The sequence below is a fragment of the Clavelina lepadiformis genome, chromosome 8 (genome assembly GCF_947623445.1).
Source record: "Clavelina lepadiformis chromosome 8, kaClaLepa1.1, whole genome shotgun sequence".
In the NCBI taxonomy this organism is placed as follows: domain Eukaryota; kingdom Metazoa; phylum Chordata; class Ascidiacea; order Aplousobranchia; family Clavelinidae; genus Clavelina; species Clavelina lepadiformis.
In genome coordinates this window covers 2,017,341-2,033,262 of record NC_135247.1, presented here as the reverse complement: position 1 = coordinate 2,033,262, position 15,922 = coordinate 2,017,341, and the positions used below count along the sequence as shown (strand labels likewise).

The 15,922-nt window shown below is 37.5% G+C and overlaps 2 protein-coding genes across 3 annotated transcripts; both read right to left on the bottom strand.

The window, feature by feature from the left end:
- Positions 1-1,337: 1,337 nt before the first annotated feature.
- LOC143469523 (uncharacterized) lies at positions 1,338-3,007 on the bottom strand. The gene is made up of 6 exons (XM_076967257.1): positions 2,969-3,007; positions 2,713-2,794; positions 2,479-2,602; positions 2,272-2,405; positions 1,667-1,808; positions 1,338-1,514 (listed from the first exon to the last, which is right to left on the bottom strand). The coding sequence occupies exons 2-6, from the start codon at positions 2,729-2,731 to the stop codon at positions 1,367-1,369; spliced, it is 567 nt and encodes a 188-aa protein (XP_076823372.1). The 5' UTR covers positions 2,732-2,794; positions 2,969-3,007; the 3' UTR covers positions 1,338-1,366.
- Positions 3,008-9,608: 6,601 nt separating this feature from the next.
- Positions 9,609-12,239, bottom strand: LOC143469358 (uncharacterized). Of its 2 annotated transcripts, none has more exons than XM_076967024.1 (6): positions 11,705-12,239; positions 11,094-11,175; positions 10,855-10,984; positions 10,648-10,781; positions 10,030-10,171; positions 9,609-9,873 (listed from the first exon to the last, which is right to left on the bottom strand). In XM_076967024.1, the coding sequence occupies exons 2-6, from the start codon at positions 11,110-11,112 to the stop codon at positions 9,750-9,752; spliced, it is 549 nt and encodes a 182-aa protein (XP_076823139.1). In that variant the 5' UTR covers positions 11,113-11,175; positions 11,705-12,239; the 3' UTR covers positions 9,609-9,749. The 2 variants fall into 2 exon arrangements, with proteins under 2 accessions (XP_076823139.1, XP_076823141.1); XM_076967026.1 differs by lacking the exon at positions 11,705-12,239 and adding an exon at positions 11,351-11,403.
- Positions 12,240-15,922: the final 3,683 nt, after the last annotated feature.

Below are 15,922 nucleotides of genomic sequence, written 5' to 3'. Positions count from 1 at the left end.
CTACAGTAGTACTACAAAATTAAAAAAGCACTATACGCTAAAATGAGATGGTAACAGTCCTCTACGGCTAATCTATACAATAATATTATGTCTTTATCATTTAATAATTGAACGCCGTTTTCACTAGTAAACTCAAAAAATGCAACTGGCCCCACTTAAACTGTTGCAGAGCATTGTACAGCAAAAGACTTATCAAAAACTATTCAATTCTTTGCAAACCAGTTTTAACAATTTCATTTCCTTCAAAAAAAGTTAAAAAATACACCCAATCATCAAAAACATTACAACCTCCAGAAAAAAGGCTTGCGACCCCAAACTTAAAGGCTTGAGACCCAGAGTTTGAAAACTGCTTATCTAAATCTTTTGGATTTTTATGTTTATACCGATCCGAAGGTGAATGACCCGTGTCGGTGACGTGATAGATGTCGTTTTCATGACCATGTTTTTGCGTTTTCTGTGGTTGCCACACAATGTACATTTACGGTTTGGAGAGGCTTTGTTCTCGTTTTTTATAAACAATTGTTTTTGTTGTTGTTGTTAAACTTCTTCAAATAACGATCATTGGTAAGTATGGTAAGTTACATAAGTATGTTACCCAGCATTCGAGGTTCGAAGTCGCGATGGAACGTAGTTGGGGGCCTTTATGTTTTGGTCAACTGTATTTAGAGGACTGCATAAAGCTCCGTTGTAGTTTAAATAACTTCATGTGTGTTTATACGCTTTACACAGTCGTTGTTACCGTCGATCTTTTGAAAGGGCACATGAAACATGAGACGTTACTCTTTATAGGGTTTGTGAAACAACTTTCCTTGAAAAATGAGACGGCAAGCACTTCTCTTATTCTTTGCGGGGTAGAGGTGAAATCCGTGTTGGTTTCATTCAACCCGCTGAGCCTTTTAGCCTCTTTATAAATTTATGAGTTTGAAAACATGAACCGGAATGCGTGAATTTTCTTTTATGTATATCCGGCCTTGGGAAGCAGTGAGTTTGACGTAATCTTTGGTTATAAAACCACAGCTGGCCTGTGTTGAAGGGTGATGGAGCACGCCCAAAAACTAGAGGTCTTGATCATCCATGGCCGTGTTTATATTCCGGAACGTCAAATCAAGGTGGCGTTGACCAAATCTTATTCGTAAGGCATTTTCGCTTTTGTTGGTGTTCGCCTCACTGTATGATAACCAGATAATGTCGTCTAAAAACCTATTTGAAGACTATTCTTTAATGATGCAATTACGTAATGCAATCCAATATTGGCCAAAGTTACGGAATGCTTGTCGCCTGTAATTCTGTCAGATTTTTGCTTATAAAATCCATCACTGGAGATGGAACTGTTTTTCACTACGACATTAATTATGCTTTATTTTGATCATGTGAGAATACACAACGAAGACGTTGTACCAACAAAGACACTGTAGCGGAGCACTGGGTTTTGTTCCCAACCAGCTTGCGCGTCTGTACGAGTGACCGTACAGCTAAATCCATTGACGTCAGATTGAATTTTACTGACACTGAATCTGTGACAACGAGTAAACGTATAAATTTAAAATCATAAAAGCTGCAACACAGGACATTGGTAAAAAGTTAGTTTTTCATAAAATAACTAATCATCTGGGTTTATCATCTAACTTAAATTGCGTTTTAACAAAGTATTCCGTAAAACTCTTACGTTTGTTGGAGACGGAACGCTCCTCTGACCCAAGCGACGATCTTTGGAGTTCTGGACAACGGTATCGGAAAATTGACTCGTAATGTCTTGGAGGCATTCGGCGAGGAACCAACTTTATGAGATCCCGAATTTTTCGGTGATGCTGAGACATTGAAACAAAAAAAATAAAGAACTTACAAAGTATAGTTGCATTTAGAAGAAATTTGACACTTTTCCAACGACCTGTGTTCTGTAAATTGAGTCCTTTCAGTAACGTACTTAGTTGAAACGTAAATAGTCAGCCTTAAAATAACTGTACTTAAAATGCATTTTGATTTGTGTATATCGGCTAAACAGGACAGATGTTTTACAGTTAACTAGAATTAAATTTATCTGATCGTTTTAAAGAACCGAAACACTGTTGTTTGGATATTGATCACCAAATTCCAATTATGCAATTATCCAATACTTGTAAAACTTAAATAGTAATTTTGATGTAGAACGATGCAAGTTTTTTAAATGAATTATGAGCGTGTATATTTTCTTAATAACTGCACTATTTTCATTATTTTTGAAACGATACTACTGGTTATACTTTACAAAATGAAAATACTTTTTTATTGCACCTAGTTTCACTTCTTTTCCAGTAGCTTGCCAATTTAACGAAGGATGTTCGTCCCAGCCCAAAGTTGGTTGATCGGTGCGTTTCACAATGAAATTAAATCCCTGATCGTCAGGAGTGATCGAGTTTACAGCAAAACTGTCATAAATAACAAATTTGATTAAGTGAGCTGGTTAAATGCAAAAGAGTTTTAAAGCAACTGAGTGCTTACGTGGCAAAGCTGTCACCGATTGCATTTATTTCTGCTAAGACTTGTGGAGCACTTGTAAAAGGAACCGGAAATTCCAATCGGAATTCTCTTTCGTTCGTTTCCGAAGCCAAGATAGTACGGACACCTAGATACGAAAAAGAAATTAACTTCTCAGAAAGATATTGAGTTTTGCATGCACGTTTTCCCATCGATCATAACTTTATTGTAACCTTTATTATATAATTACACTAATACCGCGTAATATGTCTGCCATTCTGGGCAAGAACAATTTCTAGCGTTGTCTTAAAAAAATCTATCGTTGACGACGACCAAGCAGCTGCGAAAAAAATAACAATTAAGTCAATACGAAGCAAAATATACATTGCTTGTAAGTCGTTTTTTAAACGTTTTAAAGAACTCGGTGAACAGTTATATAAGAAACAATGGCATTTGAACATTTCTTTTCGTCATAAATCTTTCTCAACTATCCATATATTTATTTAAACCTTACAACGTCAGTTGTCTCACAATTTTGTGAGCTCTAAGAGTTTCCAGGCTAATTTATGGCACTGGAGGTATTGTTGAAAGAAAAGATTTCACCGTCTCAATATCTTATGTCGTCATTGAAATTGTGTTAGTTACAGTTGGGGGGTGAGGCACGACGCATACTTGTTTGGGCTCAGCTATAGGCCAGATATCATTATATCATGTTGTCTGGAATGTTCTGTGAGAGTTTCACAACCAGTTCGTCCCTTTTGTTATATCGTTTTTGAAACTATCCGTTTTCTATTCTTTTGAATTTTATTCATTTATCTAAGTCCTAATAATTTTGGATCTTTATTTTTATACCGATCTAGAATTTACCTGCATTCAAACCTTTTGAGTTTTGTTGATTTCAAATCATTTAAATTTTGTTTTTATCCAGCTCATTTGAGCTTTGGTTGCGCAAAGATTTTTTGTTCTTTGCTCTGTATGTGGTTACTTCATCTCCTCGCGTATAGTTGACATCGGCAAATGAGCCTAAGAAAGCTCACAGGTGAAAAATATAAATTTTTACTGCTGAAATACAAAATATTCCAAATACATGAACTGGGCGAACAGCTTTCCTATCGGACACACAGCTCGTTACCACGATGACGAAGCCAGTGCACCAGCACTACGAGTAACAGAAAAGGCAAATCATTGGCAGGCGACGTCAACAATATTTTCCTTTAGGTTTATATCGGCAAGTAAATATCTCACACCATTATGTCCGGCACTTTCCAACGGTCTTCATTCACCCAACCGAACATTCTTCTTTGAAATTGTTCTAAGTACGTCACCTTGTTGCATTTTACTCTGTCTGTTTTTGTTTTCATGATAAAGCTCTGATGATAAGCAAAAAAAGGGCTTTCAGGGCTGTCTTGTCATCTTGACATTCTTCGTTTATCTTTATTCGAAAGCCATCTACTACGTGCGTATACATGCGTACACATGAGTATACATCAGTATACATGTATATAACACAGTATACATTCGTTCCATCTGCTGGAAAAACTATTCTTTGTATGAGTCACGTGACTGTTGCTGCATAAGCTGCGTAAATTTCAAAATCTTGGCGAGTGAGAGACTGATGAAGGTGAATGACCCGGGTCGGTGACAGGATAAATGTCGTTTTCATGACCAGGTTTTTGCGTTTTCCGTGGTTGCCACACAATGTACATTTGCTGTACGGTTTGGAGAGGCTTTGTTCTCGTTTATAAACTGTTTCGTGCTTCAACTAACGGTTATTGGTAAGTATGTTACCCAGCTTTCGAGGTAAGTCGCACGTAGTTGGAGGCCTTTATTTTTCGTCAACTGTATCGAGGACTGCGGGAAGCCCCGTAGTTTAGGTAACTTCAGGTGTGTTTATACGCTTCCACAGTCGTTGTTACCGTCGATCTTTTGAAAGGGCACATAAAACATCTTTCCATGAAACATGAGACGTTACTATTTATAGGGTTTGTGAAACAACTTTCCTTGGAAAATGAGACGGCAAACACTTCTCGTTTAATCTTTGAAGGGTGGAGGTGAAATCCGTGTTGGTTTATTTCAACCTGCTGAGCCATTTTGCTTCTTCTTAGATTTATGAGTTTAAAAATATGAGCCGGATTGTGTGAATTTTCGTTCAGGTATAACCGGTTACAAAAACTACTTAAAAACTTTTCAGCTTCCATGTTTGCTTTTTTGTATTTTCTGAACGCTTTGATGCAGTCTGTGGTTTTATGCTAGTTTTTTTTTCTGCGTAAACCATTTTTAGCGAAGTGTGCCGTTTAAATTTTGCACATTATAGATATCACTTTGTTATACTTTTTCATAACATAAATGCTGGGAGTGTGGCCGATAAGTTCAAAATTAAATCTTTAGCTAAACAGTGGGCTCTTGACAAGCAATTAACAAAACCAGTCATTGCAAGGATCGAGTCCAGTTGAAATGTTTACAAAAATCTCTTAAACAAACTCACTTTGCAGTGCAGTATAGTTATGCAAGATAAACATGAAAAAGTATTCTGAACATACATTCGCTACCCAAATACCAAAACTACATTATTTACTCAAAAACTGTAGTAAAGTCGTTTGCTTATTTACAGCTAAGTTAGCTCTGCGACATGCCGTTTACAAAGTTATTTGCAAATTGTGGCGTTAATCTGTTGGGTGCAACTTTTAGGAAACATTGGTAAGGCGTCAGCATCACGTGAGAGCACGTGATCTTGGGAGACAAGCATTCGAAATGTAACAACCTTTAGAAATTACTACAATTAACCTTACATATTTTATCGGGTTGAGACGTAAATAATTGAATGGCCATTGACGCTTTAACAGATATCAAAGCAAAGCCGATGAACCACGATTACGTCAAACTGTCAGTCCTTTCCTTTTTCTACTTTAGCTAAATCTTTGAATTTTCGGAGGGGATTTCCCCCACTCCCTTTTTTTTGCAGAACGACTATAACAGCCTGGCTATTTCACCACACATACTGTATCTTTTTAGGTATAACATAAAATATGGAAATCTGAATATTACGGCCGTGCGAAACTTTCATCAATATTACATCCCTATGTAGGTACTATTTGATATAGGTACAGATACCCTACAACTAACATCACATTCTACAATTCGGCACCTACCACTTTAACAGTAGTTGTCGTGTTATGGGTTTCAATGGAGATATGTTAGCATTTAGCATGAAGTATTCTCCTTTTGGTGTGGATGTTGGTGAAATGTTATCGGTATAATTAGAGGTGCGTGTTTGTTTTGTTTGCTTTTTGAATCAAGCGTCTAAATTCTAAAAGGATTGTTGTAATTGTTTGCCCTGCTACCCTGGCAGCATTTTTAAAGACGAAATTTACACTGATAGCATTTTACCCATAACATATACACGCGCATTTAACTCGTAAAGCAAACAAAACCAAACAAGCATCTCTAATTAATACTGATAACCTTTTACCAACAACCACTAGAGGGAGCTTCCTAACTGCTAACAAGCCTCCATTAAAACCCATTACACTGATACTTACAATACATCTTGTATGCAACTACAACTCATTTTTTCGGTGAAAGGACACTACGACATGAAATGGTTTACTAGTTAGTAATAACGACATTGTCATTAGTAAGCAATCGGACAACTCCTTTTTAGGGATCACGACACAATTCAAAGAGATTGGCTTTTCAATTCAAAGTACATTAAATCAAGACATCACTGTCGCAAAACCACATCATAAACCTCCGTTGAAGTTTGGCTTGCAACGAGATCTAAGCTATGACTGTCTACAGTCTTAATTTGGACAAAATTCTTGTACTCAATTTTCTATAACAACTACCTAAGATTTAACAGCAAGTTTTGAGCTTAAAATTTTAGGACAAACACTCCAAAATACAAAAAAAACAAACCCACACCAAATTTACAACTTAGTCTAGATCTGCAACCAGCTATCGCCAAAACAGTAACAAACTAGTCCACATCGACGTCATATGCGCATTAGACCGGAAAATTTCTTAGTTTTTTTAATATGACGCTTTGAGTGCAGCGACATCGTCACAATCGCCGGCCGGTCGAATCGATGCCGGCTCAAAATTGTCTTTCTATTGGGAAGTGAATTCTTTAGTGTCGAAAATAGCAGATTGGTCCGTGGATAGTATATGCTCTGATGGCTGGGAAGCCACTTCTGTGCTGGCAGATTACGTCACGTCATCTTGAACAGGTCACTGTAGATTGTATAAAAATGTAAAATACTAGGTGACGTTTCATCAAAGATCATTTTAGTTATGATGAGCCATCATATATGACCTCATCATAGAAAATGTTTGATATTTGCTATTCATTTCAAAGTTGACTGAAATTTGTTCATAATTTTATATTAAAATCTAACAATATTTTGTAAATGCATGAGGTGTGTGTCACGTCATTCGATACAATTAAACCGCTTTGGCAATGTAGATTTGCAATTAGGAGTTGCTTCATGGAGTAAAGTTGAAAATTTGACCGTTGGATTGCCAATGCGTTATATTGTAACATATTGTTTGGAAAACAATCGGCCAGGAAGTGCCAGACCCAAAAGGTATTATAGTCTAAAATCTGGCAACAAACACTCCACGTTATCGATTAACAAAAGTTTAATGATTGTGTCTTGGGTTAAGAAATATTTGTCGGTTGGCTGTGTCCTCATTGGCATGGAGTGTGTAGACGTGACGTCACCCAGTTTACCCCAAATTTTGTATTTCTTTCGACGTACCCGATACGTCAGAAAGTAGGCTTACCTTTTTTGGCGTGAATTGGTGTTACGTCACGTCTACAAACCCAAGCGTTGACTCATGCTGCTCATTGCTCGTTGCTCATGCTGCTCACCTGCTCATTTAAAATTTTTAATTGAGATCCAGTTGATCAAAATAGACCAGCACACATCTGACATTTAGCAGTGTTGTATTAATCTTGTTGCGAGCTTCGTATGATTAGTTGTTATCAGTGGAACTCTCACTCACATAGTCAGTATATTTTTATTCATTGCTATATTTATAATTATACTGTATTAATTGTTATATTTTCTTATAATCTAATTTTTTTTCATCTTTAAATTTACCGATTAAACATTAAATCCTTGGAAAATTTTGTTTCTTGGGGTTTGAAAAAATTGCTATTTCGGATAAAAACACCTTAGATGTTACAGTCATATTCTCTGAACCACGAGATGAAGCTCGCAACATATTTGCTTGGTTGCTAGGAACATTTGCAAACCAGATTACGTGAGTACCGGTAGTCGAAAGTTTATTGTCGTGTTTTGTAGGTGTTTTCTTAACAATAAAAAATGATATATGTCTACTTGTATTATTTGATTTCTTATTTTGCTTGAATACTTTTCACAGATACGCCGTGCAAATGGGCAGCATTAACAGCGTTGGTATCCAATGCACGGTTCGTCGAACTGATGCTACCAACGGTTGGGACCAGAATCCAACTTGGTTCTGGACTATAATAGATAAAGACTCAAATCATTGGATCTCAATCATAGAGAATTTAGAAATTTGTAGCGGGAATTGTGTTTGTGGAGCTTTGTTTAGCAATACAGTTTTACAACGGCCAGTTTGCAGTCTGCAGGAATAACAATTGTAACCAAGATTTTCCTTAGCCAGGAAATTACCCGGTTTACAGTTAGTCAATTAGCTCCTTTAGCGTTACTAGCTTAGATAACTTTTCTTAGATAAAAACAAACATCTTTCTTCTAAGAAGTCCGAACGTCGACTGAATTAACAGTCGCCCAGCACTTCCCAGCCGAAGGCAACACCACACAAACACAGATTCCACCGCTGTCACGCATTGAGAAAATAAACGCGGGACGCTAAACGCCACTTAGGCCCTAGGGGTAGCGATGTAAGACGTCACAAGAAACCGACTAAAAACATGTGTAGGCCTACATAAGAATAGGTAAAATGCGGCAGCACGTGAGCAAATATACGAAAACCTGACGAGCAAGCATACAAATGACACAATGCGAATAAAAAGAGAAGTTGACCCACACATTTGATTAAATTAACCTTTAAGAGTGGTGTGAACAAACAGTGTACAATGTGATGGTTCTAAAACGGGTGCATAAAAAAATCCCGTAACACAATAACAAAATTTGTATTTCAATTTCAATTAAAGTTTTGCTACATCCAGTTTGCAGTCTGCAGGAACAAAAATAACCAAAATTATTTCAAATATCACACTTGCTAAGTTCAAAGTCCTCGCTTGTTTGTAATAATGTTTAAGTTCGTGCTTTGCTTTAACTGTTTAAACACTTTGACTTGTTCGTTAACGTCACTTGCTGTTGTCATACTGTGATTTGTCATGTCTTTTTTTGCTATCGTTACTAAACCTGTGTTTGAGCAGTAGCTTTATTGCATCATAAATTCATAACACCCACTTGAAATTACGAGATGCTTACTGTGCTGTTACTGTATCGGTACAAACATTCCAAACCTTAGCGGGAGTGAAACTAACCTATTGGTCGGTGGTGCCAAATGTATCAACCGTATGCAGTGAGTTATCGAAAACAGCCTACTAATTGCTGATGTTTTAACCGTCGAGTTATCTGTGTGAGAGGGCATTCTCTACAACGGTTGTTTTAGAAAGAAAATACAGATATACACTTGATGTGGACGGCAGCATAATTGTAGTTTGTCTGTTTCTAAAATTGGTCTCTATTTCTTTCAACTATATGTAATTAAATCAGCTTTTTTCTCTTACATCGTTCTGGAATGTTCCGTGATGATTGCATGACTTTAAACTTAACAATGACTGGTAAATAACCACATCTTAATCAGCACACTTGGGTATTACGCTCAGTAATGTAGCAGTTATGACGCTGCACGGAGACAAAGAAGCCCTTTACAGATAACTTATTTAAACACTTGGTGATGACAAAGCGCACATATCATTGCATTTTACACCCAGTTAATCAGCGCCCGTCAGTTGGGCCTAAATTTGTAAGGAAATCTAAACGGATTTCTGGAGATTGTATGCGCAAATTGTTTTGTCTTGCCTGGACTTGTGTAAGACATTTGTTATACGTCGCTGCACTGGCGCTTAAACTGAGAAGCTTAAATAACTTGAAAACAAATTGTATAAATTGACACACAAAATATAAATATTCTTTAGGTTTATTAAAGATTTAACAGAAATACTGATAATACAAGGAGGGCCACAACTCAGAAAAATTTCTTTATTGTAATACACATCCGATTAAATAGAAGGTTTAGATAATTAAGTCGTCAGGCCGTATAAGCTTCCATAATTATTTACCAACAACGACACTGTACCGGATCACTGGGTTTTGATCCCAGCCGGCTTTCGTGTCTGTACGAGTGACCGTACAGCTAAATCCATTGACGTCAGGTTGAATTTTACTGACACTGAATCTGTGACAACGAGTAAACGTATAAATTTAAAATCATAAAAGCTGGAACACAGGAGCTTGGTGAGTTAAAAAAGCCAGTTCTTCAAAAAAACTAATCATCGAAGGTTATCACAGAAATAAACTTGCGTTTTAACAAAATATTCCGTAAAACTCTTACGTTTGTTGGAAACGGAAGGCTCCTCTGACCCAAGCGATAATCGTTGGAGTTCTGGACAACGGTTCCAAAAAATTAATTCGTATTGTCAAGGAGTCGGTTGGCGAGGTACCAACTTTCTGAGCTCCAGAATTCCTCGGTGATGCTGAGATATTGAAACAAGAAAAATAACAAAGTGAAAAATTAGTTGCATTTGCTGTAGAAGAAATTTGACAGTTTTACAAAACACAGTGCTATAAAACGACTTGTGTTCTGGAAATTGAGTCTTTTCAGTAACGTACTTAGTTGAAACGTAAATAGTCAGCTTTAAAATAACTGTACTTAAAATGCATTTTGAATTGTTTATATTGGCTAAACAGGACAGATGCTTTACAGGTAACTAAACTTAAAATTATCTGATCGTTTTAAAGAACCGAAACACTGTTGTTTGGATATTAATTACTCATTCTAATTTGAGCAATATTTGTAAATCTTAAATATTAATTTTAATGTTGAACGATGCAAGTTTTTTAAATGAACTATGAGCTTGTTTATTTTCTTAATAATTGCGTTATTTTCATTCTTTCTACAGCGATACAGCTTGTTGTACTTTTATAAAAAGAAAATATTTTGGTGGAGTACGTAGTTTCACTTCTTCTCCAGTAGCTTGCCAATATAATAAAGGATTTTCTTGCCAGCCTAAATGTTGTTGACCAGCGCGTATCACAATGAAATTAAATCCCTGATCGTCAGGAGTGATCGCCGCTACAACAAAACTGTCATAAATAACAAATTTGATTAAGTGAGCTGGTTAAATACAAAAGAGTTTTAAAGCAACCGAGTGCTTACTTGGTAACGTTGTCACCGATGCTAATTGGCTTTATTTCTGCTGAGACTTGAGGAGCACTTGTAAAAGGAACCGGAAATTCCAATCGGAATTCTCTTGCGTACGTTTCAGAATTCAAGATTGGACGGACACCTAGACACGAAAAAGAAATTAACTTCTCCGAAATATATTGAGTTTTGCATGCACGTTTTCCCATCGATCATAAATTTATGTAACCTTTATTATATAATTACACTAATACCGCGTAATATGTCTGCCATTCTGTGCAAGAACAATTTCTAGCGTTGTCTTAAAAAATTCTATCGTTGACGACGACCAAGCAGCTGCGAAACAAAATAACAATTAATTCAATACGAAGCAAAATATACATTGCTTTTAAGTCGTTTTTTAAACGTTTTAATTAACTCTTTGATCAGTTATACAAGAAGCAATTGCATTTGAACATTTCTTTTCGTCATAAATCTTTCTCAAATATCTATTTATTTATTTAAACCTTACAACGTCAACTGTCCACAATTCTGTGAGCTCTAAGAGTTTCCAGGCTTATTTATAGCACTAGAGGCAATATTGAAAGAAAAGATTTCACCGCCTCAATATCTTGTGTCGTCATTGAAATTGTTTTATAGTTACGGTTGGGGGGTGAGGTGCGAAGCATACTTGTTTGGGCTCAGCTATAGGCCAGATATCATTATATCATGTTGTCTGGAATGTTCTGTGAGAGTTTCACAACCAGTTCGTCCCTTTTGTTATATCGTTTTTGAAACTATCCGTTTTCTATTCTTTTGAATCTTGGTCATTTATCTAAGTTCTAATAATTTTAGATCTTTATTTTTAAACCGATCTGGAATTTACCTGCATTCAAACCTTCTGAATTTTGTTGATTTCAAATCATTTAAAATTTGTTTATATCCAGCTCATTTGAACTTTGGTTGCGCGAAGATTTTTGTTCTTTGCTCTTTATGTGGTTACGTCATCTCCTCGCGTATAGTTGACATCGGCAAATGAGCCTAAGAAAGCTCACAGGTGAAAATATAAATTTTTACTGCTGAAATACAAAATACATGAACAGGGCGAACAGCTTTCCTGTCGGACACACAGCTCGTTACCACGATGACGAAGCCAGTGCACCAGCACTACGAGTAGCAGAAATGGCAAATCATTGGCAGGCGACGTCAATAATAATTTGCAGTAGGTTTATATCGGCAAGTAAATAGCTCACACCATTATATCCGACACTGTCCAACCGTCTTCATTTACCTAACCGAACATTCTTCCTTGAAATTGCTCTAACTATGTCACCTTATTGCATTTTGCCTGTTTTTTTCATGATAAGCAAAAGAAATGGGCTTTCAGGGCTGCCTTGTCATCTTGACATTCTTCGTTGATCTTTTTTCGAAAGCCATCTACAGCATACACGCGTTCGATCTGCTGTAAAAACTGTTCTTTGTATGAGTCACGTGACTGTTGTTGCATAAGCGGCAAATGCAGCTGCGTAAATATCAAAATCTTGGCGAGTGAGAGACTGATGAAGGTGAATGACCCGGGTCAGTGACGGGATAGATGTCGTTTTCATGACCATGTTTTTGCGTTTTCCGTGGTTGCCACACAGTGTACATTTGCCGTACGCTTTGGAAAGGCTTTGTTCTCGTTTTTTATAAACTGTTTCATGCTTCAACTAACGGTTATTGGTAAGTAGGTTACCCAGCGTTCGAGGTAAGCCACGGTGGCACGTGGTTGAAGGTCTTTCTTTTTTCGTCAACTGTATAGACTTATAGAGGACTGCGTGAAGCCTCGTAGTTTAAATAACTTCAGGTGTGTTTATACGCTTCCACAGTCGTTGTTACCGTCGATTTGAAAGGGCACATGAAACATCTTTCCATGAAACATGAGACGTTACTCTTTATAGGGTTTGTGAAGCAACTTTCCTTGGAAAATGAGACGCCAAACACTTCTCGTTTAATCTTTGAAGGGTGGAGGTGAAACCCGTGTTGGTTTATTTCAACCCGCTGAGCCATTTAGGCTCTTTATACATTTATGAGTTTGAAAACATGAACCGGATTGTGTGAATTTTTGTTTCGAAATAACCGGCCTTAGGCAGCAGTGAGTTTGACGTAATCTTTAGTTATAAAACCAAAACTGGCCTGTGTTGAAGGGTGATGGAGCACGCCCAAAAACTAGAGATCTTGATTATCCATGACCGTGTTTATTTTCCGGACCGTCAAATCAAGGTGGCGTCGACCAAATCTTATTCGTAAGGCATTTTCGCTTTTGTTGGTGTTCGCCTCACTGTACGATAACCAGATAATGTCGTCTAAAAACCTATTTGAAGACTATTCTGTAATGATGCAATTACGTAATGAAATCCAATACAGTGGGACCTCGTTAATCCGTACCCCGAACAACCGGAGTCCCCGTTATCCGACACAAAACTGCCGGGAACGGATTTCTTCCTATGCATTTACCCCTTTAATCCGGAAACCCCGCTGTCCGACTCCGACACAAAAGTTTTGGAACAAATGTGCTAAATCAATAGCAATAAAATTCGATAAACCGGATTATTAACAGTTAAGCGAAAATGATTCACGATTGTTCTAATACACTATGTAGTTAGTTGACGAAACAATAGCCGAGTATCTACGCATAATAACGTTGCGGTCTTTATTGATTCAAAAGTACAGTACTGTACAGCATTGCGCTTTGTAAAAAATTTTAGCCGCACAGCTTTTTAGTCATAGCCTACTATGAAATACTGTACAGTATTTTAGAAACGAAAAAATAAATTGTTCATCAACAGTAACAAACAACGCTTCCTCGGTCGCAAAAAATATACGTACATTACATCGGTTGAGTGCGGCAATCTATTGAAGACATACTACTGCAACTCAATTGTGCTATCAGCTTTTGATATCGCATTGCGCAAAGATTGGAAACAGGTCAAAGAAAGTTCAAGACTGCTGGTCCCGCCGGAATGCTTCGCCATGCAAGAGCGGTTGTCAAACCGATTTGCGACCGCATGTTCGTCACTTCTGGCTTAGAGCATTCGTGTTAAATACGGTGGTTCTGGGGTTCGACACTGGGTCGGATCACACAAAAAATATAATTTTATTTTAGTTGCTGTCCAGCCAGAAAGTCGGTACTTAGAATTGGAGTAAGGTGCATACTGCATTTTGCACACGGTACTGCATTTGCAAGATTGATTGATTTTTTACTTTCCGATAATCCGGATACCCCGCTAAACCGACATTTTTTGACGAAACGAAGTGGTCCGGATTAACGAGGTCTCACTGTATTGGCCAAAGTTACGGAATGCTTGTGGCCTGTAATTCTGTCAGCCTTTTGCTTATAAAATCCATCATTGGAAATGGACCTGTTTCCACTACGACATTAACTATACTTTATTTTGATCATGTGAGAATACACAACGAAGACGTTGTACCAACAACGACACTGTAGCGGATCACTGGGTTTTGTTCCCAACCAGCTTTCGTGTCTGTACGAGTGACCGTACAGGTAAATCCATTGACGTCAGATTGAATTTTACTGACACTGAATCTGTGACAACGAGTAAACTACTGACAAATAAAATCCATAATTGAAAATGGATTTGTTTTTCACTACGACATGAACAAGCCGCTGCAGGAACTTCAACATCAAGTATAGGAGTTTTTGCCTTCATAAGTACACAGGCTACGTATCAAGAAAACCTGACCGGATTTTTGTGACTCTCCGTAAACATTGTGGTGAAATTCCTTTGTTTTGCTTGTTTGCCTCGCGCATAATCACGCCGCCTTAATTGGATTCTTGTGTTGGTTTCATCTGTAGTACGTCGTTCAGTTGTAAGCGTATAGTGTGGGCGGGTCGGCTGCTCGTTGTAGATCGACATCATCTATCTCCAACACGCGTTGACGTACGAGCGAAGAACTCACCCCATTAATGAAAGAGTCCCGTATAAGTTCGTCGCGGTACTTGCTCGCTGTGACTGTTTCAAAAGTGCAATCCTTAGCGAATACCTTATGGACACGAAGGTACTCCAGGACATTTTCCCCGTGGTTTTGATGGCGACTGACCAGAAGATGTCTTGCGTAGACATTATTTCTTGGTCGGATGTACAACTCTTTCAAAAGGATTACAATACTCTCGTAGCTGTCACCTTCTTCTACGTATGAGAAAACCTCGGGCGAAAGACAGCTTCGAACAACTCTTGTTTTGTTTATAGCGGGCGATTGCGTAGGGCGTAGCTCTTCCAGTGTTGCAATGTAGTCTTCGACCGTCAATGGTGATCAGCAACGATAGGACCCGTTCATCATTCAAGGTGGTTTTTTCTGGCATTGGTTTTTTTCTGTTTTTTTTCTATATTGTAAATGAGGAGCCTGTAAGCCCTTACATCCCGGAGATTCTATTGAAGTAAAAGTACTCGTTGAAATCCAAAATCCGTCAGTAAAAGTTTTTCAATGGTGATCAGCAACGATTGGACCCGTTCATCATTCAAGGTGGTTTACAGCTTTTCTTAGATTTTCACATTTTAAAAATATTTAGAATCGCTTGAAGGTCATGAAATAAACAGGACTGCTGACGTATAAAATAGTCCCACCTAAACAGGAATATCATAAGCACTACACAGCAGACAGCAACGAAAAACGTAATGATTCGTGGATAATTTTGTTGTTTTAAGTCTGAGTTAATTTAAACAATGATTTTAAGCTAGACTTTATCTTAAAATAGAATTTGCGTAATTTAAATTTTTTTCACTCATCTTAATTTTAGCAAACATGTCAGTAACATTACTTGCAATTGCTTAGCGCCATCTCGCGGCGTCAATCGAAATCATTTTAACAAAACTTGAAAAACTGAATGGTGCTGAGAAGTGAAAAACTAATTGAATAATATTATAAACCCATTAAATCCAACTTGCTTTAGTTTAGTTAGCGTTAGCCGGAAGATTGGCCACGAACATGCAAAGCAGGTGGCCATATCTTAACTATACTTTCTTAACACTAGAAGGACGGGGCGCGTCAATTGACGCATTTTCAACCTAAGTGCATCTTTCACTTTTAAGTGGTGCATCGCACA